The 27,222-nt window shown below is 41.1% G+C and overlaps 1 protein-coding gene across 1 annotated transcript; it reads right to left on the minus strand.

Moving 5' to 3' along the window:
- Positions 1 to 522: 522 nt before the first annotated feature.
- On the minus strand, positions 523 to 21,162 carry podxl (podocalyxin-like). The gene is made up of 8 exons (XM_054624947.1): positions 20,802 to 21,162; positions 7,916 to 8,536; positions 6,691 to 6,941; positions 6,552 to 6,572; positions 4,300 to 4,429; positions 4,152 to 4,195; positions 3,893 to 4,012; positions 523 to 2,819 (listed from the first exon to the last, which is right to left on the minus strand). The coding sequence occupies exons 1-8, from the start codon at positions 20,842 to 20,844 to the stop codon at positions 2,625 to 2,627; spliced, it is 1,425 nt and encodes a 474-aa protein (XP_054480922.1). The 5' UTR covers positions 20,845 to 21,162; the 3' UTR covers positions 523 to 2,624.
- Positions 21,163 to 27,222: the final 6,060 nt, after the last annotated feature.

Here is a 27,222-nt window from a genome sequence, read left to right on the forward strand (position 1 = left end):
TTTTGACAGCATTTAGAGCTCATCATGCTTACCGTAGCATTTCTTTTTTTCATTTTGTGCCAGAAGAAACCTGTGTCTAAAAAGACTAATTGAAAGCACCTTTTTGTAAAAAAAAACAAACAAAAAAAACAACAAAAAGTAAAAAACACAATGCCAAATACTACTTTTCTTTTTGCTATTTTAGGGTAAATATCGTCCACAAGTGTTTGATGGATGGAATGTTATTTTCTTTTTTCCATTTGTGTTGTTTTTTTGTTTCCATCTTGCCCTTCTCTTGACCCCTGGGTGGGACTCAGGAGTTTTAAGGCTGGTACTCTCAGATCAGTGAGCACTACTGTGGATACAGTGAATGTGTAGAAAGCCTTGTAGTATTGCATTGTATGTAATGTACATAATAAATAAAGATTGTATTTTGTTCAGGTTTTCCTAACTCCCGTCTCCGTGGTGTTTCTGCACCTCCTAGTGGCCAGGCACGGTATCACGGACGGCTGCACAGAACAGAAGAACTGCAGGACCAGAGTGGAAAAAGAAAACCACTGCCTTTTATTTATCAAATCTGAACAGGTAGAACAACACGACCACCAAGGTGATCAACAATTTACAGCTTCCAGTGTGTCAGACCCCTGTTGTTTGCCTTCAGCGGCAAACATTCCATAAATACATAAAAATACTGGTAACGTACTTTGGTGAAAACATCACAGCTATAATAAAAGTGAAACTGTAGACACACAAACAAAATAACAAAAATATGCAATCAAAAGGTTGATTGGAGTGCTCAAGGTGATGGATTCACTTGTGTATAAGTACATATATATATATTAACTTAATAGGTTTAAAAAGAAGGAAATTATTCAAACTGAACAGAATCCAAAACGAAATGTGCCCGGGTCTGCTGTGAGGGTCAGACAATTTAAAATCATCACCAGACTCCATCCCTCCAGCAGCAACGACGGCGTAGAGGACAAAAACTATTTACAGTGTCGGCTTCATAGGCGGTTTTTTTAAACACGAAACCAGCATCAGTCCAATTTCCCTTCATTTCCCAAGTTTTCTGTCTAGTAAATTGCTTTAAAGGCGTTTTCATTAGGCCAGTTGAATGTGACCACAAAACGGGTACAGCATGCATATCTGGAAGTTTCAACTTCCTGTTTTACTTTTGTTATAAAACTGGCTAAAAGCTCCTAGTCAATACCTATGTACAATTACCTAAGTAATCAAGGGTATCTGTTATTGCTCATGAATTTTAATAACTGACAGAAATACTGAGTAAAAACAAAAAAAAAGGCCTAAAATGAGATTTATCAGTTAAGTTGAGTAATAATGTGATTTTTATTTTGAATGAAAGAAGGTAAAGCTCATTTTAAAAAAAAAGTGAAATTCTGAGTGATGTCCTCCATGTATGGGAAGCCAGAGGGGACAAAGCAAGGACTTCCATTATAACATGCTATTTAGAACTAAAACTGTATGAGAGGTGTTTCAGTATGTCTGAACCAGTAGTATGTGAATTGCTTACTATATCTGGTTAAATATTACAATAGGTTTACACTGGGAGCTGCGGCATAAATATCCCACAATGCAATGCGGTAACGACAAAAGACGATGGCAGACAGCTATTTAATGTCAATAACGCTTCGATTGAAGGTGTAGGTTTAACTAGGCTTAATCTATATTTATAAAAAAACGTCAGACTTTCTGATTCACACAAATCGTCGTTTGGTTACATGAGATTGGCACGAGTTACCGTGGTTACACATCGCCTATTTCAGATTGCCGCATTTATTAAGGAAGCTGGAAATGTTTTCCTATTTTGTAATCACATGAAAACATGTCATGTCTAGAGAAAGCGCAACAAAAATAAACTTGTGATTTTCCCCCTCAGGCATTCCGTACACCCTCGCCTCATTATTATTAGCATCATGGATTAAAACCCTTCGTTTGTCTTATTTTCGATTCATTCTCTTTCTTAATGAACAGTCTACCAGTTCGCCACCTTTCAGCGGACACCCACACTAGCGGACATTACCAGGACGCTCTGAAGCCCGAGGTCACCTACGTCAGTAACTCTAGAACTGTGGAGACAGCTTCTTCCTCCTTGGGTTCCCTGACTCTTCCTCGCTCGCAGAAAATATCTTTAAAATACTTTATTTACAGGTGCTTGTGTACAAATCAAATCTGTTTTTTTTTGTTTTTTTTGAAAAGGAACTTTGAGTTTTTAGAATGAGTCATTTTGAATTGTGCACTGTAAAAAGCCCTTTATTTCTATAAAAACTAATGTATAGGCACAACACTGAATGATTTAGGGGATTTTTTTAAAGGCCACCTCGTACAATTTGATTGCTACTTCATCCCAAAAGGGTCTGATATATTTAATCCTCTTTTAATTTTTCTACCAAACTAGAGTAGAAATATATCAGATAGACAGACTGCATTAATGTGGGGGCTTGGCTGTTCTATAGGAAGCATGTGTTTGTGAGGAAAGTCTTCTTTAGCTACAGGGACAACCCCCAGGGTCAGGAGTGTAAAATAAGGGTTGTCTTGGAGCAGTGTGTGGATTATTTTGTATGTTTTGGCGTTGTTGTTTTGTTCTGTCACTGACTCCTCCACCTCCTTTGTCCTGGTCGTCTCTACAGGTGCGTGTCCTCCTCGTCCGCTATGTCCTCCTTCAGCAGGTTGTCGATGGGGACGATCCAGCTGTCGTTGAACTCTCCGTTCAGCGCCGTCTTCTTCTCCTGCATCTCCGGCTGCACCTCCATCACCTCCAGCGTCGGGTTGTCGTGGTAACCGTTCTCCACCGTGTGTAGCTCCTCAGTCAAGTGCTGCTGCGGGGATTAAAAGGACAAAGTCTCTACAAAAATGGATTTGTATTTGATACTGCATGTTTATGTTAACGGGTAACTTATTTCAATTTTCCTAATATTTGCATGCTTTTTGTGTGTAAGTGACTAATGGGGGCAACCATTTTGGAAATTGGTCCAGTATTTAGCAAGAACGCTACAACGCAACAAAGTACTTCCAGTAAAAGTGCTTGTTTTTGCCACTGACAAGGCTAAGATTGTTATAAGTGTCTGACAACATTATGGAAAGAACCCTACCTTTCACTTTAATCCGTCTGTTTGTTATTGGGTCTGACCAAGTCTCGCTCAAGGAGAAGTCTCGTTCAGAAATCCGGTGAGAATTTGAACTAGGAGTGACGGTGTTTTCAAGTTTTGTTGTGCAGAAAGCGTAGGCTAAATATTTAACGAATTCTGCAATGTGGATGCGATGCAAGATTTTAAGAACAAGACTTCTCCATGAGCCAAACAGGCAATGACAGAGCAGATCAGGGGAAAGGTAAAAGAAAAAGGTTTTATTTCTAGGGTTCTTTCCATAATTATAATAACAATCTGAGTCCATCAGTGGCAAAAACAAGCAATTTTAGTGGACAAACATTGACGGCGAGGAATAACATTGCGGCCCGAATTGAAGCTGCAGCTTTCTCACTCCTTTAAAAAAATTGTTGTCCTCATTAGCGACTTAAGAAACAAGAACATGGGTAATTTTTTGGTTGGGAAACTTGGACCTTTAAACAAGTGTGTAGTCCATGCATTGACATTCTTTACGTTTTACCGCTGCATTTTTCTTTATTTTCATGCATAAATCTCATGCATAAATCTGCTAATCAATGGGAAAGTTTGACAAGGCACGTGTTCAGCAAGGCTAAGTGTACTGTTGAGAACAGCTTTGCTCATGTTGTAACACTAGTATAGAAAGAAAATCAATCATATAGTACCACTGGATGGTACAGAGGTAACACTATTTATCCACATAGTACAAAAGAAAACCGCAAGCAATTTGTGCGCCTTGAGGATCAGCCCCTGTTGGTTGTTTTGTACCGAGGAAACGCTCCACCTACCTGGTTCTCGTTGTACGGCTTGCGGTGGTGGGAGGCACAAACGGCGAGAATGACGATCATGATCAGCAGAGCGCCACAGGAGGCCAGGATGGCTATCAGGGTTTTGTTACCTGTTGGTTCCTTTAAGCAGAGAAGACAATCAGATAATGACTTCTCTTCACAGCGGAGCACCAGTCAGTGTCCTGCTGCAGGACTTTGCACCACTGACTCTGCAAGTGTTTCGATATGCTGACGATACCATCCTTGTATTAACCCTTACCTTAGTGATTTCTTCATAGTACTGGTTTGCAAGGCTGGCCTTCACTGTGTAAAACATTCAGATGTATTTGTTAGCAGATAGAAAGTTCAGTTTGCCACTAATTCCATCTGAACAATGTGACTTTTCCAAAGTGAGGAGGGTGTCTCACTTTTGCCATTTATCTTCACATAGTCAAACATTTTGCCGTTGTAGTTCTGCCATTTCAGGGTGCAATTCCCATCTTGAAAATTGACCATCAGCCGCCTGCACACCTCCACCAGATCTTTCTCCTCCTTTTTCTGATGGTGAAAGGGACACATTTGTAAACATCTCTGCCTTTAATATATTTATCAAATTTCTTTACTTTTCCATGAATGGCTCTGAGCTGAGCCGTCGCTGAGCTTCTACCATGCTGTCACAGTTTGGACAGGAAGGTTAAAAGTGACAGATGATGTCATATCTTCCTATGCTGTGATGTGTGGAGTATTTCTGGTGTGTTATAGAACAGGGCAGCTGTGTAGGCCGTCAGAGAGAGTGTTTGAAAGAGGTGTGGGAACGAAGGAAATGAGTGAAAGGCAGGAAGGGTTCCCACTAAAGACACTTTTTCCACCCAGTGACTGGAATCCTTTTTTTATAGCGAGCTTCACTGTTTCCTGTTGCTGGATCCACCCAGAGCCTCCTTTAGTGGTGGGAAGTATTTGTGTTTTCTTCACATTTGTCCTTTGTGAAGACACTGCTCATTGACTTAATTAAACTTTCATATCACTTACTAGTTTACTGTAAATCTTTGAATGAAAAGTCAGTGTATTATTTTTCAGTTTTTGTTCATCATTCTGACCAGTGAATGTAACATTTTACCAGGGGTGGATGTAACAAGTTACATTCTTGTTACTGGTAGTTAAAAAACACTTTCACTAAAGTCGTTTTTTTCACAAGTATTGCACCCAATACACCGTGCAATTATAGCTATAATAGTTTTTCTGTCTGTACATATAATATTTCAGTTATTGTGGATTTTTTTGCTGTTTTTTTATTGCTTATTTATAATACTTGTTTTTTTATTTCATTTTATTTTTATCTTGTCTTTCTTTTACTATGTCCTTCGTGTGCACTTTAACTCTATGCTGCTGTAATCCTGCAAATTTCCCCGCTGCGGGACTAATAAAGGATTATCTTATTTTATCTTATCTTATCTTATCTTACTTCACTTCATTTTGAGTCCATCCGTTACAGACTGGAAACAAAAGTCACATTAAAAGGTCCTGATAAACCGTGTTAGAATATAACTGAAGAAAGGAGATAAGTCAGCAGTTGCAGCATAGTAGAAGTTGCTGGTGTGTCTGCCCTCTGAAGGAGGGTCTAGCACCTGTGCGGGGTCTAGCAGGTGCAAAAAAATAAGCGTCGTGTTCTTGTGGGGTATGGTTAGCATTATTGCACTTTGGCATAGTAAAAAAAAAAAAAAGTTTGCATCTTCCTGTGTTAGTGATTTAACGCACCACCCAGCTAGCACGCTAAGTGACCCAAATCAAACACACCTAGGATGTTGCCCAACCAACAGGTGCATGCTGGGATCTGGCTAATGTACTAAATCCTAAAATACACATGGTGGATACTCCAGTGACTTCTTCCTTCAGTCCACGATGTGCCTGCAGAGCCTCATTCAGCTCCAAAGTTTTTTAATTTGGTGAGTGCGGTGGGAAAAGAGAGGCCGAGTGGACTGGGTATGTTATGCAGTCTCTCCTTAGCTGTATTATATGTTTTTGTGGCTGCAGCTGCTGTGGAGTTTATATTGTCTATAACTCTCTGTGTTGTTGCCTTTGATGAAGTTTGATTCTGCTGACGATTACTGTTAGAAGTGTCAGGTTATCAAATTCCCATGGCTTGATATTACTTGTTACACCCGCTGTGCTGTCCGCAGAGTTTTAGTCAATTGACGATCATTTTGTTTAATTGTCTGAGGTTAATTCTAGTGAGGCTTCCCTTAGGAAGGTGGTTGCATATTTATAATTAATAGTCAGCTCTACACACTGGTTGCGAAGTGCTGTAAATGGATTTCTGAAGCAGGATGGCAAGTACATCATACTTTCTTACCTTAAGAACAACACTACATAAGCAGAAGTTCAACACAAGTCACTAAATGCGTCCGTAACTTATACATAAATAAAACATGACTTATTGTTGTTTTTCTTTCTGCAGGATGTTGAACAATTATTCTCTAACTTTGGGGAGTAAATGTCAATGGAGAAAGGAGTGGAAAGGGTGTGGGCCTGCCTCCCATGGACAGGACAATAGCCGAGGCTGGATGAGAGTCAGAGAACAAACTGTGTTTATTGTCACATGTATTGTTTGGCTAAATGGAAACAGTCTGATGCCTGAAACAGATTTAAGGACACAAAACTCAAAAATAAAGATAAATCTTACCTCGTGCCCGTTAAGAGAATACTGTAAAAAAAATAAAAAAAGTATATCAGTCGAAAGCATTCTGTAATATTTTAATGTAAAGTGAAGGCAACCAAACACACTGGCTCTAACTGTTCCCCTTCGTCACACTGTGTCTTACCAGAAACGTATTTGGCTGAGCCGCTGTGGTGGTGCTGCTGGTTCTGCTAGTGGTGGTGATTGTGGTTGTTGTTGTAGTGGCGGTTTGCGGGGGTATGGGGCCAGCTTTGGTACCAAAGGTCTGGGGGACATGAGCTCCTGCCTTGGTCAGGGTGGAGAGGGTGTTGGTGGTCACCTTGTTCCCAGACGGCTCCGTGGCCCTCGGCTTTATCTGATTGGAGCCTGTAGCCGTCACAGTTGTCTTCTCGGCACCTTGGACCAGAAACAATGCGACAACAGTAAACACATTGTCCCCCTAAAAGTGATGCACAGAGGCGGGACCAAATCATTGTTGATCATTTGGCACAAGTAAGTCTCAAATCTTTGCACTCAAGTCCCGGGTCAAGACTGACAAGTCCCAAGTCCTAAACTTTGAGTTTCAAGTCCTTAACAAGTTATTATTATTATATTCCTTTATTGATCCTCATGGGGGAAATTCGAGTGTTATAAGGGGCTCCTCATTAAATCTAATGCCATTTGCCTCTCCATCTGTGATTTTCTGCCTGCAACTTTTCCATTATTGTTGACCAGCGTTTTTGTACGTGAACAGAACAATCTTTGTAATATATTTTTTTTCTCACTGGCGCAGAGTAACGTAACGTTAGTTTTTTGTGTTTTTTTCCTGAAACCCGATTGGATGCTGTCAGACCGGTTCACATAAAGTGAGGACTTGCTGGAAGTGAAAAGGGTTAACGTTAGTCGATTCAGAAGATGAATTGATTCGTAACACAAGTCACAAGTCATTGGTGTTAAAGTACGGGTTGCAAATCTTTTTTTGAGTCTATAGTCAGTAGATGTATGACTCCAGTCTGACTTGAGTCCAAGTCACATGTCTTTAGTCCAAGTCACATGACTTGAGTCCACACCTCTGGTGATGCACGCCCCTCTGAGCCAGTCTGTGACATCACTTTTTAAGCAACTCAACACTCTTTTGTCATCTCAGTGTAATTTTGAAAAAGCTGGCATGCAAACTGAAATCATGATCTCAAATGATCTTCTTTATCTCAATGAAACAACCAGTTTAAATAAAGTTACTTGAAGAAATACTACAATATACTTATTATTTAGTCAATCTGGTTTTGGGTGACTTAGGCCTTTAAAAGTTTGAAATGAACCCTCAGTCATCCCCATCATGAGGTGTGTAGTTCTCAGGATGGATAATCAGGGGATTCACAGAGGGAACTCACCTCCTTGGCTGTCCTGGCTAGCGTTGGTGGTGTTGGTGTTGGTGGTGTTGTTGGTGTTGGTGGTGATGGTGGTGATGGTGGTGTGAGTAGTGGACTGTTGCCTCAAAGGAGGGGCAGCTGTTGAGACCTTTGTCATCTCGGTTGTCCCCACGTTGCTGGGCAGCCCAGATGTTTTACTGGTAATGTTGTCATTTGCCATCTTCATTGTGGTGGCACTGGGGGTTACGGCTAAGGCACTGCTGCTTTGAGCTGGGGTCACGGTCGTTAGTGGGCTAGGGGTCCCAATGGCAGCAGCAGTGGCAGCAGTAGTGGCCTTATTCGCCACAGTCACTGAGGAGATAATGGCCGGTGTGGGTGTGTTCTTTGTGCCAGTGGGTGCCTGTGATTGGGCAGGATTTGAACTGTCTGTAGGCTTGGCTTTGGTGGTCATAGCGATCATGGTTGCTGCAGCAGCTGGCTTTGTGGATGTTGGTGCCGGCGTAGGTTTAGTCACACCACTTTGTTGCGCTCCAGCAACAGTTACTGTATCAATCTTCGTAGGCTGAACGGTCCCGGATGCACCACCACCAGTCCCCGCAGTCTGGGTGTCCGCATTTGAACAGACGCTGAGAAAAAGAAAGCCTAGGGTGTGAAAAAAAAACATGATTATTAGGCACTGCAGGATGCGAAATGGGTAGAAAACAAACCAATCAGTGGCAAACTACCGCCTCATAAAGTTGTATGTTGACTATGTGTTTCTCTTTTGCAGCTTTAATTTATCATAATGGTATTTTTTTTAAATAGTCTAAGTCAAAGCTTGTGTCCGAAGTCTGAACCACGTCGACCTCTGCTCATGGATGTCCTGAGTTTTTTGTAAGCTTCGGCCCGCAGCGCTCAGTCTTCTTCCATCGCTCTATTTATAGCGACCAGGACAGGATGCTGCACACAATAAACTTGGAAGCGCCACACCCGCGACCACGGCCCCATTTTGAGTGGCCCCTGAACAATCCTCGCCTGACTCCACTGCCAGAAAACAATGGCCTTACCCCCCCCCCCCACATAGTTAAGAACTAACTCTCAAAATACTGCATATTAAAAGGGCACGCAACAGTCTGCCTTGTTTAGGTTACAATAGATGGAGGATAGCGATAAACTGCGTTCCTTTTCCCAGATGGGAATTACATTTTTAAAGGACAAGGCTATTGTATGTTTTTCTTATTGTAAACAAAACTTATGAAAAGATCATAGTCAGCAATTAGTACTAGTCCGTCTCTCAATAATCATTACATTACATTACATCCCTACCCTAACTGTGGCTATTAGCTCCAAGCTCATTGGTTCTTACTGAGGACTAAATCTTTAAATGCACCTCACAAATACATAGTTTACTTTTCTTTTTAGTTCCCTGTAATGGTAAAAAAATCTTAAACAACTTGTCACTTTTAACAATCCTGACTCAAACAGAAAGAAATTGTGCATTTCTTAAGGACTATTTTCAGCGGCGGATTAATCCACATTTTGTGCTCTAGTTTTATCAATGTTTTTAATGGAGCTCTAGGGCACGCAGGAAGAAGATGGTATACAGGTATGGTTTTGTCTTTTCATGGGATTTGTGGACATTAAGAAAATTAAATTAATCTTCAAGTTTACAAAAAAAACATCTTCTCCAACTAGTCACCATCAAATGGACACCTACAACAAACTCAATTTATGACAGCAAATTCTTCAGTCAGCAAGAATAATCCCGTAATCCCTATAAATCTCACAAAAAAAGATCATAATCCAAGGGTTGAATCAAATCAGCATGTACGGCTTTGTACATAATAACATTATTCTATAACATATAACACAAACATTTCCACGCAAACCATTCATGGTATTCTTGCAAGCTCCTCTCGTGCAAATTCCAAGTCTGAGTGAATGCAGCGTTATGGACGGTGTCAGGAGTTAGCAGATAAGGTCAAGTGGAGGCCGGTGGAGCCGAGGCTGTCCCGTCTCCGAAAAGCACAGACACGTCACTTATCAGCCCTCAGCATGCTACAGCGAACGCCATTACTAAGAGAGTACAGCTGTAGGAGTCCTCCGCTCAGAGGACTCCTCTGATTGATCAAAGTTCAGTCCTCTGAGGTTTGTGTTCAGCGTTTGTTTTCCAAAAATGATGCAGAGCTGCAGATTGACACACTGTGTTGTTGCAGTGACCAAATCTTTCCTGCTAACACTACTTTATCTACCAGGAGTTTGTTTGTTTTATGAGATGTCTTCGCAATCAGTTAATCACCGTCTCATTCCACCCTGCTGTCTCTTCCTCCCTCCCCCAGGTGTGGCGTCTTGTTTTGGTGCGACCCCCGCTGACCCCGAGCTGTCACTGAAGCGTCTGTTTCTTAGCGGTTGACAGCTACTGCTATCAGAGCGAAAGGCTGTTTTTACATCGCCCACTCATTCCTCACCACACAGCCTCTGGAAACACACACACACACACACACACACACACACACACACACACACACACACACACACACACACACACACACACACACACACTGCCTCCCTGTTGTTGTCGTCTAAAGAGGTTTACTTGAGTGACTCACAATGACTTTGACAATAACATCACTCTTATTAGAATTAGCACAGTAACCTATTAGAAGTAAATTTTGTGAGCTGAATAACCTAAAGCTGCAATAGTTAGTTGTTTTTTTCAATTACCAATCCATGAAATGATTATATGTAATGTGAAAGGCAGCAGGCAGCTGTTTTGAGCAAAAAAAAAACTTAGATAGACAAAGGTCAAGCAACCAATCCAGCCAGCCTGGTTTCATACAAAATTAAGTTACCATACAACGGAACTGCACTGTCCCTGGAAAAAGAGTGTTTGTTTTCCGCTGTTTGTGTCCCATACGAAACTGGAAATCAATGTTGACTAATTTTACTTCACATCCATAAATTCAATAATGTAACAAATGTACTTATTTTACACCAAGCCGTGATGTTTGTGTTTTGTTTCTATTCAGTTCACGATGTTAACCACATGTTTAAAACAGCGACCGTAAACCGTAGGAAAATACGTTTCTCTCATAGCGTAACTGAGAATGCAGCTTAGTCGCTATAAGAAGGGATTTTTCATTATTTCATTTAATTTAGATAGCAACGGTAGAAATGACTTCATTTCATGCGACAATGTTGCGTTCACAGCTTGTTTCACTGCCCCTAAGTGGTGAGAAAAATCTAATACTGCTTTAAGTAGTATAAACATATATAAATAATAGTAAATATTAAAATACCTTTTTTAAAGGACTTATGTAGCATTTTATTTAAAAAAGCATTATGTTATCTACTGAAAGATTGTGTCCTCCTTTTTTATTCTCTCATATTCTGCTTACAAAAAAACATTGAAAGTAACTTCATTCTAATCAAATCACAGAACCAAACTAGCAAAAGTTGATACTTAAGAAGTAACAAGTTACTCTAAATGTCAGCATGACGTCCGTATTAATCCTAGATAGAGTCCAAAAATAAGTTGTTTACTTTCTATCCATGCTTTGAGAACGTCCTCTCTGGGCCCTGAACTCTGTGACCTTAGTCTGCTCAGAATGTGTGGAGCCCATTCCTACTTCTCTACACCTGTACTTTAGAGCGTAGTCTCTGTTGTTACGCTGTTTGTCTCGTGGTGTGACCTTCTCCGGTGGGACCTGTGAGGGTCAGACAGCAGCGGGTGTGAGAACTGACCTGCCTTCCTTTCCCTGGCTCTTCCCTCTGCTTCTTGGCTCACTTCAGTGACAGGAAACACTTATTACATTACATTACAGTCATTTAGCAGACGCTTTTATCCAAAGCGACTTACAGGAAGTGTATTCAACATAGGTATTCAAGAGAACTACTAGTCACCAGAAGTCATAAGTGCATCTCCTTTCTTAAACAAGCATCTAAAAGCATAAACCAGAGCAAAAGTATAGTGCAGAAGCAAATTACTACGAAAACAATAATTGCAAGAAACTAATACGAATACAATAAGTGCTACAAACTGATACGAATACAATAAGTGCTACGAGGAAGGCTCAGGGTAGTACTTCATGAAGAGGTGTATAAGCGTAGACTCAAGGGACTTAAGTTGGTATTCTGCCAGTTGATTCTATTGTCCTCACTTTCGTTTAGGTATGCGACATCATCAGAGCCATAGGGACGATTGTCTGCAGCATTTGAGCCAAATAATTATAAGTTGTAATTTTCCAAAGTTGATTTATCAATTATATTCATCACTTTATGGCACAACTCAGCCTCCGTATAAAGAGAGTCTAAAGGTTTCACTAGCGCCAACAGTTTAATATGTCCTCCCGTTTGTCCCCAGTGACCAGCTCTACCTTTTGAAGGTGGACCTATAGTAAACCTATGTGGCGTGACGGTGTGGAGCCCGTATTCACTGAGACTAAGTGGAGGTCCAGAGGAGGTCAGAGGTTGCTCTCTGTCCCCCTGCCCCTCCCCAAATGGGGTCCCGCTGGCGGTGAGAACCGAGAACAGTGTGGCCAGAGGGTGGAGACCAGTTGAATTGTCCTCCCTTTCCTCTGACTGCCATGTTGGGATAAGACTGAAGGGACAGAGGGGACAGTTTTATAGCTCTCTGTCTGAGCAATTACTATTCATATCATGGGTATCATTTGTCCCCATTCAGCCACTGGAGCATCAGTCAGGTCCTACACTGGTGTTAGGTGATCCGGTCCGGCTCACAGTCCGTGTTCTGGGTGGTGTTGAATGCGATTGAGGTCAGTCCAGATAAGATAAGATAGAACTTTAATAATCCTGAAGGAAATTCTTATGGGAGATATTGATTTCTGTTGAAGATTACAACAGAATCAGAATAAAAAAACAATAGAATAATAATAACTAAATATATAAAAAGAAATACTGACTAAAAATAGAATAGCAATACTAGTAAGATTTTTATATATTTTTTTTTAAGGGTGAATATTGTAACTGTAACCCCCCGAGATTGATGTGCGTCTGAGCATGACCATGCGCTGCTCCCCCCAAACGGAGGAGAGTAAATAAATAAATGTAGCTGTCGCTCCAAAGCTGCGGCAGGGACAAAGCTGCCCTGTTAGCTTGGTGACAGGCCACACAAAGGCCCCCACGTGCGACCATGCAAGAACAGGCTACTCCCCTTCGCCGGCCAAGGACCCCCCCTCCCCTTGCTGCAGACGGGTCCTTTTCAGGGGTTCGGGCTGCCCCCATCCCGTCCCATTGAGAGAGGTAATTCAGCTCTCTGTGGGACTCAGGTGGGGGGAAGGAGCAGGGAGGGGAAAGGGAGGGAGGGGTCTTTGCTTTACATTGTGCGCTCTCGTGAAGGGAGGTGAGGAGCTGTGAATGTAAAAACACTCGGTGGGAATAAAAGACGGACAAGTGAAAGGGAGGAGAGACAGAGGGGGGGGGGAGTGAAGAGGGGGTTTCGAGACACCGTAAATCTAACGGCCGCATGGAAATGACTGACCACACACACACTCGCACCCTTGCGCACATTATCCTCAAACAACACACTCCCCGTCCTTGGAGACCAGGCTGGTATGTGTGTTTATACTAGCTGAGGGGTGAGCCCATGGTAAAAGTTCAATGTTACAGCTCCGTAACCCCCCCCCATGACACACATGCACACACACACCGAGATAAATGAACAACAGGGTAGCAGGAAAGTCTCTGAAAACACTACAGCTGTGTATTTAACAGCTATGTGCTATATTGATATCTACAGATAACGATTGTAAATGATGAACAGTGTGGTATCTATCAATCAATAAATAGGACTATTAATCCGTCTGTTCATCAGTGAACACTCCGAGCATGTTTTAATTTAGGCACCATAACTTTACTTCTACATTATGATGTGGGGCTTTCACACAGTAATTCATTTGTGCCTGTTGATTGTAACACTTTTTTGAAATGTTTAAAACCTTGAAATATAACTTTTTGGGGGATTTAGTGATGTAAAAACAATCACTTTACATGTAGGCTAGATAGACTATAATATGCTTTCTTATGTCTTTCTGCTGTATTTTGTTTGAGTGATCATCATCACCGTTTGATTTGTGATGATTTGTACATATTTACAAAAATGACACCATGCATTTGCGATAAGGAGTTGAAAAGTTGCTATCGGCGATGAACAATGAAAGCAAAGAAAGTTGGCAAAAATTAACCTAGCTACTCCGGGATCATCAAATTGATACACTATTAACTATCATAGTTGGAGTGTCTCAAATGTGTAATGTAGTGTAAGCCGGCTAGCTAAGTAGAGATCTCTTAAAATATGCTACATAGTTACTTTCTACTGTGAGTTTACATATCTTAAGTAGCTAAATAGCACATTTTAGAGATCTCTACTAAGCTACTTTTCTACTTTACTTCATGCTACTTATCTTAAGTCGCTAAAAAACATATTTTAGCGATATCTACTTAGCTAGTTTTCTACTTTACTTCATGCTACTTATCTTAAGTTGCTAAATAGCATATTTTAGAGTAGATATACTCTACTGCTAAGCTAAGTAAATATTAAGCTAAGTTACAAAGCTACATTTTATAAATAAATAACCATTGTTGTTAGCTAGCTATAGCTAAATATGACTGTAGCAGATACTCTTTTAAATAGTTGTAAAGTGTAAACAGAATGAAAAACAAATAAAAATGTCATGAAATAAAACATAAAGAAAATATTGTTGGTAACAAATATAAAATTGTCTTGCTGTGTAAGATAAAGTAACCAAGAGACATTTGATGTGTGGTTCACAGTAAATATAAAATGTTTAATATATCTATAAAGATGAAAGTTTCCTATGAATGACATAGGAAATTATACATAAAACAAGTAAAACAGGTCAATTTGGCTGGTGTGGATATCAAAAAAATATGTTAGAGAATCACCTGGAATATGAAAAACTGAAATATTTTGTCATAAAATAGAAGAAAAAATATCTTTAACCCACCTATATGCATCTTACGTTTAAAGCTTCAACTCACCCAAATCAACCAAACTATCTGCATGGCTAGATACCATAAAAGGTAAGTACAAAAATATGATGAACCAATCCTTTAAGAGAGGCTCAGTGTGCAGGCAGGCATGTTTCCTTTCACAAACACACGCACGCACGCACGCACGCACAAACACACACACTTCACCACCACTAATGGAGCAGCAGCCGTTTTGTGTTTTCCTAGAACCGGAGAAGTGAGGGGAGTTCACCCAAAGTGATGAGGCAGATGAAAAGAGTGCTGAGAAAGTACGGAGCAAGAGATGAAGGGAGGAGAGGAATGAGGAGGATCAGGATGACGGAGAGGAGGAGGTCGAGAGAAGGTCTGCAACGGTACCAGCCGCGGGCCTGATTAATGGCCACCTGGGTGTGCAGCGCGGCATGCTGGGTAGAGAGAGGGAGTGCGAGGTTACAGTAGAGGTGAAGGCGAGCAGCTCTTTATCTGCGTCGTCAGACAGTGATGAAATGCTCAGCTTTACAGAGAGCAGAGGTTCCTCCCTGAAAGGCAAGGTCCACATGCCAGCCATACCTGGCTTTTAAAAACAAGACCCACTGCATCTGGATTCTGGACCGTACACACACGGCTCCTAAAAAAAAGGCTGCCTCGGACCTTCAGGAGTCCTCGAGGGAGGTCAGGAATGTGAGTTACATTTCCAAGGGGTTTGAACAGTAAAACGAAACAATAACTGACCGAATGAGAAGAAGCTGCAGGTGTTAGTCTGTGAAAAGTTTTCTTCCTCTATGGCAGTAATTCTGCTATGAATCATAAAGACTCGAGCCAACTACAAATCCTTCTTATTGCACACCATTTTCCAAAACAAACCAGGATTAAGATACGACTGCTTTCATCAGACACCAGTACGCTGTGAAGATTTATTAGCAGAGAGTGAACATTTTCCTTCAGATAGCGTAACAATTACAATAAACAGTGCATTTGTCAAAGTTTAGTTTTTTTTACAAGCAGGGACTGATTTAATGGGGCGTTCAAGGATGGCGTGGACATCAAACATTTGATAATTCTCTGCAGACAAACATTGAGCATGATATAAAAAAAAGAAAAAACATTGCAAAATTACAACTGAACTACATTATGCCCATAACAACTGAGCAAACTCCATCCGCTGATTAAAAACTGTGAAATGAAAGCTACAGAAATAGCTAGTAAGTGGTCCTTGAGCTAAGATTTTTTCTTTTTTGGTCAAAAAGCAAGCAGACAGATGTCATGAAAAGATGTGCGAGGTTGGTCGTTTCTTATGTGAATTATCAGATATCGGAGGGTCCTTGAATGCACCAACCTGACTAAATGTTCCCTTTGGTGGATTCTCTATCTCGAGAAAAAAAAAGGTGCTGGAATTTACCATATTTGACATAAAATGTCTCATCTTAGACACAAATCTAGTAAAACACAAGCCTCCATTATGTAACTTTCTTCAAATTAGAAAAGACAAAGTTTTTAAAACCAAACTTTAATGCTAATTGGCTAACAATGATTTAAAATACATTTCATTAGTTTAGTGAAGAATCCATTAGACATACGTAAACTCCTTATTTAATTACAATACTGAACCCATGGTTATGACACATAAAAATTTAAGTTGATCTAGCTTGAAACACTTTTTTACGAATCACACCTAAAGATTCTTAACTACCAGGACTTGTTTTGTTTTGTTGAAGCAACACAACTTTAATTTTTCTGCAGACAATTTATATTCCTAAATCATAATAACTCATAATACTTATTTATACCCAAAATAATGTCTCTGAACCTTGTCACAATACTAAACCAATGGCTACCTGGTATATTGAAAAAATCGGACCGACCCTGCTCTGGAAATATTATATTTCCCCACTTCTCTTCTGCCTGTTTCTCCCCCGTGCAGCCGGATGGAAAGCCTTCCCCGTTGGCTGAGAGGGAGAGGCTGGCTCAAGGCCGTCTCCGGCCGCCACGCCCCTCCTTGGGAACTGGGATGTTGATCATGTTTTTTTCCCCCCCTCCATCTATTGTTTTCCTTTCTCTCCCATGTATGCCAGCCAGCGCAGACACCAGACGAGTGTGCCAAGATGGGCAGTGTCTCCCTGGGCCGCTGGTGTGCAGACGGCCCGGGAACCCAGGCTGCCTGTTATCTTGTAGGAAGTGGACAAGTAATGAACCAGCAAACGCACCAGAAAGATGGTCTGCGTAGGGGTTAGGAAGTCCTGGAGGGGACTGATAACTGATGATCCTTCCCACTTCCTGTAGTTCAGGATCCAAATGGTTTATTTAAACCTCCTAGAAGCGTTTGATGATTCACCTCGGGTGCACCACTTTGGATCTTTGTTTTTGAGCATTCCTGCTACATTCAGATGCAAGTAGCTGCAGTTAGCAGAAACATCCTCAGAGGTGAAAACGTTTAAGTTGATAAAAAGGGAAATGTCATTTTAAAAAGTAACTAATGCAAAGAGAGGTTGACTGAAAACTGTGTGTTTATGGAATTACATTTTCATTCTACCGGCAGGAAGCAGTCGAACATGCCCATTTTGGACAACTTTGTCCCCAGAACTTAAATGTAATAACAGACTCAAGATGAAAGACAAATATGTCAATTCTCCCATTAATACAGAAATTTAAAAAGAATTTTGCTGCTTAAAAAAAAATATGCTGCCACTTTTGTACTTTTACATGAGTAGCTTTGAACCCATGTAATCTAATATCTCTTGAATAATAACATTTTGGATTTGCTTTCTTGCCAAGACCTTTGAGATCGATGCCAATCTCATATCTGTCCTGGAAAAACACGAGCCAAATATGTGCAGGACTTTTTCTTGGCCGGGGCGCAGTAACTTCCTGAAGTCTCGTCGTTGCCGTGACAACCAGCTAAAACTTCAGGAAGTTATTGTAACCAGCTAAGAAGAAGTCCTGCACATATAGGGCCCTGTCTAGGAGAGCTGTTTGTGGCGCATTCAAAGATGGGGGATTCTGGAGTCACTTCAGCTGGTTTTCGTTGCTCTGAAAAATTGGATTCACATTTCTTAAGCTGCTCTTTTATGAATGATCCTGGTGTCATGGTCTGGGGTTTTTTGTCTTTGTCTTTTTCCCACCTGTTTTCTACCACACCTGTGATTCTGTCGTTGTCTCTTGTGTGTTTCTCTGTCCCAGCGTCAGCTTGTCTGCTTTAGTTGATGGTTTCTACGTTCTATCTTTGGTTCTTGAGTTTATTTTTCAATGTTTAACATTCTTATATTTTGGATTGTCTCAGGTCACCTGCCTTTTTTTTTTAAATTCCAGCAGCTGTAAGTTAATTTCTTCATTTAATTATTATATTCTACTTGCTGCCTCCTCAACTCTCATCTGTGTTTGGGTATGTAACTGCTATTTTTAGGTTATTGGTATATTTATTTCCTACTGCTCAGGGACGCTAAACTGATGACGATGACAGCGGTGTGTAAGGTATCTGCACTACTGCGAAAAACACTCCATGTTATGGATTCACAGATTACATTAAATTAAACATTTATCACACAGGCAGCGACGGTCTTCATGTTCTTATTCACGAACTACCTAAAGTTAGCTGGCCATCCTTTTATCAGTGCTTATCATCGATAAATAAAAAATGTTTCTAAAACATTGTGTTTCTACGTAACAACCTCTGAAGCTAACATTATTATTATTATTATTATTATTATTATTATTATTATTATTAACCTTTACTTTATAATAATGATAGCTCCACAGGTTTTGATTAAGAAACTCAAGGTTTTAGAAACGCAGAGTACATTAGCACATCATTAACTAGTGTTAGCACTTCTACGCTACGCTAGCTAGTGGAGGTATACTGAATGTATACACATGCTGCACTTAGTTTTTTAATGATTGTTACATTGAATTAAGACCTTTTACAGAAACAGTGTTGTTCCTTAATCTCATTCTTTTCTGTCTTGATCACCAGGTGATGTGGTGGCTCACTTTTAAACTGTGATTTGTAGCTTTAGCTTCTATCTTTATATTTTTAACATGTTTTCACTGCTGAATCAGTTTGACATACTGGATTTGTTCTTCTAATACATATTGTAGACCCTTCTGTCTGCTTCTTTCTGAAATCGCTCTATCATTTTTCCAAAACTAAACAATATTTCTTCATGGAGTTAGTGGCAGTGTGGGCTCCATAGTCAGGCTTTTTTTATTTTTAGAAAAAAGGGCTGACAAGCCTTCTTTTTGGGGGGGCTTTGTCACATATTTTCTTCACACGCTCAGAAAAAATAAAAATAAATAGAGGCCTCCCATCTGAATACACATTCTGTAGCGGCGAGAAAGCGGCAGGTGCATAATTAAAGAAAAACACTTTCCTCGCCTCTCAGCCGGGGAGGGAGGTCAGGGGTGCGCTTCATTATTCAGGCTCCTTGTGTCCACAGCTATTTGAGGACTTTCTCCGAGTGTGTGTGTATGTGTTTGTGTGTGTGAAGGAAGGGGGGGGCTTTAAGGAGCCCTTTAACGGTGGGTTGGTTGGAGGTGGAGGGGCAGATGTTTCAGCTCTGACTCCTACTGTGCGATTACTGCTTTCCTACAGATTCCATACAGTCCACACGGCAACAGTGTGCTCCCCAAACAGGTCAACAGTAGCGCAGAGGAGGGGGGGAAAAAGTGAGGGGTGTGGGGGTTCTGTTCAATGTAGAGGATTTCACTCTCCTCAATTTGTGCACAAATGAAGGCACAAAGAAGCAAGACGGAGACAAAAAAATGCTTGTTAGTGGCAGCGACCCTGGTGTGCAGCACGTTTCAAGCCTGGCATTCAGCGTTTCTGTGTTCTCTTTGCTTCTTAGAGCCTGAACCTATCCACAAAGTAGTCGAGGCTTTTCTGTATTAAACATCCCTCCTGATTTTATATGCAGTATTACCGTATATACCAACTTGTATCTTTTATGTGGTATATGCTTTCTGTCGTTATCAAAATGTAAATGCAACGGCTGTATATGATTTTATCTACGGTATGACATGTTAAAAAAAACAAAACGTTTACGAGGTAGTAAAGTATAGTACTACATTATACAGTGAAGGATCTTAGGCAATGAAATCAGGGATGTGGAGTTAATAAAAACTGCTAAAATATTTGGGTAGGTATTGTAAAACACTTTAAAGGTGATGTAATGCTGCTATCACATAAAAAAGGATTGAATTCAGCGACATAGAAAGTAGTTCAACCTAGTTCCACCTGCAGCAGCTACGACGTGACACTCACACTTTCACCAGCAAGTCCAACAATACGATGAAATAACACAGAAAGGGGCCATTCGATTGCATCATGACAGAAAGTACATGTACTGGAGCACAGTTATGATGTATTTATATTTTACTTGAGTATTTCAATTTAACGCTCCTTCATACTTCTACTCCTGTTAGAGGGAAACACTGTACTTTCTTACTCTCTCTGTAGATAAAAGGCATATAGAATACGATACATCGTTCTTCAGCATTAAAAATCTAATGTAACATATTATGTAGTAAAATCATTCACAGGGGCCATTGTCTTTAGAATAATAATTACATTTATTTTTATACTTTATTTAGTTGAAGCAGTTATTGTTAGAATACTTCTATATTGCTATATTTGTCAATTTCAAATGCATAACTTTTAATCTTAATGGAGTAATTCTAAATTAATACATCATCTTTTTTTCTCAGTCATCCTAACAGTCAGTGCGCACCTGTTGACTGGTTTTAAACCTCCCGTAATGCCCTGCAGTGTTTAGATGATGCTGCCGCACGGAGACACTTCAACTGCTTTCACTTCCCCCACAAAACAACCACGGACATCCCGTAATATACTTAACACCTATAACATAGTAAAGGCCACGTCCCAGCATCATAAGGCACCCCCGGAACCATCGCTCCCAGCTGTGGATTAAAGTCAAACTGTACTCACTGAGTGAAAGCAGCAGCCTCGTGATCCTCATAGTCGCTCTCATCCTGTTTATGCTCACTTCTTATCCGTCATGCAGCGCTGCGCGACTATCCGTTACTTCGAATCTGGAGGCGGATGAAAATGATGATGATGATGATGATGATCTCGAGCTGACACCGTCCTGTCACGCCCTTCTCCTTCACTTTCTCCCTAAATTAAATGATCTTGCCCAACCTATTCTCCTACTCTTTTTTTCCTCTCTTCTTCTTCTTCTTCTTCTTCTTCTTCTTCTTCTTCTTCTTCTTCTTCTTAAACTGAAAGCCAAGAATGCTTTTGTTAGTCACTGCTGCTTCTTTCTCTCCTCGCTGTGCAGATTTGGGGATTTGGGGGGCGGGGGCGGGGGGGGGGAGGTTTGAGTTTTTCTGCGGTCTCCTTGGCTGTAGCGTTGTAGCTTAGTGTCTCTCTACCTCTCTCTCTCTGTCTCTGTTACTCTTGTCTCCCACGGCTTGATGCTGCAGCAGCCCAGGAGCCCTGCCCCCCCGTTATCATGAGGAACCAGGGGCAGACCCAGTCCGGTCCAATCCCAGAGCTCTAGACTTGCTGCTGCTGCTGCTGCTGGGACATTTTTTTGAATAACAAAGGAAGCCGCGAGACAATGCGTGCACCCCCCTCCTTGGTTTTGATTAGTTTTCTAAAACGGTCCATGACTCAAGGACGCGGGGGTGAAGTCACATCAGTCTGATGTTGTTTGATCCCGGGAAAGGCCTGTTTGGATTCACAGAGTCAGCGTGTCTTTGCGTGAACTTGTTCACATGTGGCTGCTGAGTGAGCTTCAGACCTTAAAACTGGAGCTTGGACTTCAGGAACAGTAATGAGGAGTTTGTTTAACTTTAAAGCCTCAGTTATACTCATAGGCGCAAACACCGTAGTACTGTTAATACTGTCTTGGAGGACGCGTTCCACACAGTAGAACGTGGCCGCGTGGACGACTCGAGACCACGGATGTATGAAGAGAACTGGATACAGCGTTCATTCTTTTTTTCAAAAAGTTGCTCAGTGGCACTTGAAGCCCAAAAAAAGTTTGTTATACGAGTATAAAATGACCCCAGATCTTCAGGATGGACCCCGTAGAGAAAGCCCACTAGTGTTACCTTTAACCCAGCCCTCTGTCCAGCCTCGATCTCTGGCTCATTCACGTGGAACAGAGGAAGGAAAATAACTCTGGATTTTGCATTATAAGTGCGTTTTACTACTTTTAGTAACTAATGATTTAAATGAGGGTTATTTAAGTGGTATACCGAGAAGTTAATTCACCTAAAAAAAAAAATATCTGCTTATATACAGTCGTCTCTTTCCCATTGTAAGTCTATGGGAAAAAGTATTTTTGGTCTCAATAGTATCACAGGACGGACCTGGAAGTTTTAATTCCACCGTTTGAACACTATGTCAAATTGACTTCAAAGCCCGCTGCTCTTCCTGGGGATTGATCACAACATGCTGCTGATAGGAGGACACCCCTCTGATGATTACGTATCCGTCACGTGGACCCTTGCCAAGTCGTAAAGTATAACTTCGGCTTGACAGCTTGTTTTAAATCAAATCACAATCTATTCTTTTTCAAGGCCTTCTAAATCATTAATTTGTGTCATTCTTATTTGTAAAGAATTTTTAATTAAACAAGACAGCATGATTATTTTATTCATTATCTCTTTTTTCAGCATGTTTATTTTGTTTATTTTTGTTTTTTATTAAAAAACAAAGTTTTTCTTTCAGATTTCCAAGTAACACAGAGTGAGTAATTTATATACAAATGATAATTTTGGGGGTGAAGTATTCCTTTAAAATCCCTTATTTTAAAAGTGTCGCAACTGCATGATTAATGGACACGTTATTAAAACCATCCTAGTTGTGTCTTTTCTATTGCTGGGAGTTCAAAATGACGACCATTTATTAATTCCTTCTTCATTAGTCCACAATGACAGTTTAATTTACTCTAGAAACGGGCCCATTGGTCCAGCTGGGGTCGTGTTTGGCTTTTGGATTACAGTCAGGCAGTTCAGCCGGATTGCTGCCCTGCAGGAACCCTGGAGCTGACTCAAGTCGCTTGTAGCCATGACGACGAATATTCACAAACGTCCCAGGAATGGCTTTTCAGGGCTCTTTTACTATGCCCCCATTCACTGAGCTCCAGATCCCCCTTGACTGGCGAACAGATTTAATTTCTAGTCCTTCTCTGAATGCAAAATGCACCAACAACAACAAACTATTTAAAAGAAAAAAAGACTTTGTAATCATCTAACTGCCATTGTGCGCTTGGGGACGTGTTGCAAGCTTCACTGGCTGCTGATGGGAAGTCTGGGAAACAAATACAGAGAGATACCATCAGGGGTGTGGACGTTTTCCTGGGTGTTTCCTGCCACTGGAACAGTTAGGACTCATTTATAACGAGCTTTAGAGACATCAGGAGATCTCCAAAAACTTACACTAAGAGTTCTTGCCATGAACCGTGTGTGTACATGTGGATTAGGATCGTTTGTGCTAGTGAGAACGAGTGTACATAGACTGTGTGAGTGCTTGTGTTTGTTCATGGCAGTTTGTCTGGTTACATATATGTTTGTGTAGTATATACTATAGTATATAATACATAGTATAAATATTGGAATAAGCTGGAAGATACTATATATATATATATAGGGCATTACTTAAGGTTAGGCAGTTTTAGCTGAACAAGCACAGGACTTTCACCCAGGAGACTGCTGTTCGTGTTCCGCTGGGAACTATAAGTCATTTATTTACGCTGGCTCCTTGATTTGCATAATTAACTTAATTAACTTAACGAGCATACTTATTCTCACCCAATCCGTGTCCTTTTGCTCGGCCTAACAAAGTTAGTTTGATTTAAATGTTTTTAAATTTAAAACTGCAATCGTCGGTTGTACGTGACGATGAGAAAGAGGGCGTTGAATGAAGCGAAATGCTTAAAAGGCGTAGAGTTAAATGTATTAGTGCCCTCACTTGCCACATACCTTTATTTGTTTTTATGATCATTTTGTGGACGAATGAGAAGAAGTTGCCTGATTTTTTAACACCGTGTTCGTCCAGCTGTACCTGGTCCTGGTCCAGCTGGTCCTGACTGGGGCAAGGTGAAGGAGTTATGTCAGCTGTGTTTGCACTCTCACAGTCAGATTAGCACTGACGAACACTGAGTGTGCCTGTACGCATGACTGCCAGCAGCCATCCCAATCCCCCGCAGCCGGTCAGAGGAATGTTGTGTCGGCTCCAGCACTTAGACTCATGGATTTTACCCTCCATTACCTCCTTGTGGCCTGGACGATGCACCTCATCAGGCCAGCTGGATCCAAGATCGGTGAGAGAATGACAGACTGAGGGCGAGAGGGAAGGATGTGTCACAGAGCTTCCTGAATGTGACTGACTCTGTCTCCTGTCATTGGTCGTTGGAAGGATGTTCTTCATCCACTTTGATGGTGACTTTTTTGCCACTCAGGCCATGTCCACATTAACCCGTTTTCACTCGTTTTCAAATGAAAACAGGGTTTTAAGATCTCCGTCCACACATGCGTTTCAGCATTGTTTTCGAAATGATGTGCGTCCAGATTTGCTCCCCTGAAAATGAATATCACGTGACTATTCACGTACACTGGGCATGCGCATGCCGGTGTAAACAGGAAGTACATTGGTTGCTTGGTTACAGATAATACGATTACACTACTCTTGATACTTGTCGTGCTTGCACTATCAGGAAACGCGGCGTTTTCAAACTTCTCCGTCCTCAAACTTATTGGTTTTCGGTGCCCTAAAACGCTGTGTAGTGTGGACGCTCGGTGCAAACGCAGAAAAAGATATGCGGATTCATTTGAAAACGGGTTAGTGTGGACGTGGCCTCAGACTGCTGATCACAACTACTTTGCGTCTGGGGTTGCTTGTTAGCATTTGCCACGGAGGACTTACCAATGTTTAGTATTTGAAGACCAACACAAATGCTGCCTGGAAGAAAAAAAGCAACAACTTTGATATGATTTCTGGATTATTTAACACCAATCAATTTCTCCAACTGCCATTTCTTAAAACTTTTACCCCTTGTGAAAACATGAAACCCAGCCTCTCCTTGATGTTGAAAGAAAAAAAAATTACATTTCAAGTGTAAATCTTTTTAAATGCAGCAAAAAAATTGAAAAATTTAAACAATATTGTCCATTGTCACCAAACCCAATTCAGCTATTTGACTATCGGCCCTATATCCGCATTGAGGCGTCCCTATGAATGAAAAAGAACACTTTTACAACTGTCAAGGCAACATGAGTTCTGTTAGAAAATGTGTCTGTTTTCATTTGTTAAAACCTGAACTGTTACTGTGAGATCCCTGTTAATCCACCAACTGTTACTGTAGAGGATTTCATTTTATTTCTGCTTAAAACACCCCAAAGGAACACAGAACATTAGGGGTAGCCATCAATAGTGATTGTGTTCTTAGAAGTACGTGCTACACTATATCAGTCGTCCAACATGGCATTTGTTTGGTTTGTTTTTTATAAATTAATTTGAATTTTGCTGGAGAGGCAGCAGTTAACTGTTAACTGATAGCTTTAATCTCATTGTCTCTTTTATGATATGTCAACTTCTACCCCTACCTGACAGTAGAGTTATTTTCTCATAGACTTCTACACAATCAGACTTCTTTTTGCAAGCAGTAGAGAGGTCAGTAGAGAGAATCCTAGTTTTAAGACACTTCCGTATTGACTTCAATGGGCAGAACAGGAGGTTGCGTCCTGGATCTGTGGCAATATTTTAGCTCTTCTTCAAATCCCTGGCATTTCCTCTCAGGTTTATTGCACACAAATAAACAGTGATGGGTGTAAAAAAAAGTCTGACTCACACCAGCCCAGCATGGGTCACACTGATGTGTGTGTGTGTGTGTGTGTGTGTGTGTGTGTGTGTGTGTGTGTGTGTGTGTGTGTGTGTGTGTGTGTGTGTGTGTGTGTGCTAATAGAAAACCACTGGCACCAAGCCGGGCCCTCTCATGTCCGGCGTTTGGAATTCCTCAGCCGTGAGCTCAGCTCGGTGCCGGCCGGCGCTCCGGAGGGGTTTGGTCCTCTCTCTCTTTCTCTCTGGGCCAACGGCAGCCATCACTCCCCCCCCCCTTCGCCTCATTAGCCCTCTACAATGAGGCGGGCATGTCAGGAATGTGAGAGTGCATTCTTTCTTGCACTCCCCCACCCCAACTCCCCATCAGTAACCTCCTCAGCACCTTTTGGGTCTCCTGCACCCCCTCACACACACACACACACATACACACTCTCCTCCACATCTGACATGGCATCTCTCTTACACATCCCCCCCCACCCCCGTGGTTCCCCTCCTCCTCAGGCTCAAACCTCCCACCTCGGTGCTCCTCGCCGCTTCTCTCCCAGAGCATCACAGCTTTCTGAAATTCTCTTGAGATGTGGTACCAATCACACATAGATAAGATTCTAATCCTCCCCATTATTCAGTGCATTTCTTGTTATCAGCTCTGAGCAGTTTCACTGCAGTTAACGGTCTGTGCACATGAGGGAAAGTTTTCTTGTCTTATTGTAAAGAGTTGAGTTCAGTGAGCATTTCTCCATTACAGATCACGAGTGTGTTCTTTCCACTGACTGGTTATGAAAGGGTGATATACCTTTTTGTACATTACTGGAAATCCTTTCTGTTTAAGGAGGAACAGAAGCTGAATTGCTCTTGCCAAATACACCAGACTCCAATGACAAAAAATATTTTTTTATCGTGTCTTAAAACACACTTCATTCAAAGTCGACAAAAAAAACAAAAACTCACCAAACCCGTCTTGGTATGTTAATCAGCCAGCTTTGGTTGGTCAGAATAAACCCTTTATTCCTCGCATTAGATGTGAAAATATTCTGACTGGACAGGTTTTTCTTCTTGCTGCTTCTCTGATGGCTGACCTCCCTCTCACTCCTCACTCCCAATATTTTTACACCTAACGTGGTGAATGAAGGGTTAATTTCCAACAAACCAGACTTGGTGAAGTGGAAATATGAACCAAGGCAAGTTTTGGTGAGTTTTATGGGATTTCCGTGGAGTTTGAATTATGTAAAATTTATGACGTGGTAAAATTTCTATTTGACAATGAAGTCTGGTGTATTTAGCTAGAGAGAGAGAGAGGGAGATAGCTGCTGTTTCTGGTAAAACAAAAACAATTTTACTCTTTAACAAAAAGTTGTATCTGAAAGGACACATTATTTAATTCAATGTTACAATAATTTAAAAGTAAAAGCAGAACATGTTTACATTCAGTACACCTTCAGTAGCTAGCGTAGTATGGAAGTGCTAACTAGTTAATGATGTGCTAACGTTCACTGCAACAGGAACTGGAGCTTTGTGAATCTGGACTTGATTGTGAGAAACACACCGGATGTGTTTCTCA

This window comes from Anoplopoma fimbria, chromosome 23 (genome assembly GCF_027596085.1).
Source record: "Anoplopoma fimbria isolate UVic2021 breed Golden Eagle Sablefish chromosome 23, Afim_UVic_2022, whole genome shotgun sequence".
Classification (NCBI taxonomy): Eukaryota; Metazoa; Chordata; class Actinopteri; order Perciformes; family Anoplopomatidae; genus Anoplopoma; species Anoplopoma fimbria.

Excerpts from the sequence above, each read along its gene's own strand:
- podxl (XM_054624947.1), bottom strand. The coding sequence starts at position 20,844 with ATGAGAGCGACTATGAGGATCACGAGGCTGCTGCTTTCACTCA. Across the intron at positions 8,537-20,801 it reads GAGGCTGCTGCTTTCACTCA|GCTTTCTTTTTCTCAGCGTC; the intron begins GTGAGTACAGTT and ends TTCACACCCTAG. Across the intron at positions 6,942-7,915 it reads TAGCCAGGACAGCCAAGGAG|GTGCCGAGAAGACAACTGTG; the intron begins GTGAGTTCCCTC and ends TTCTGGTCCAAG.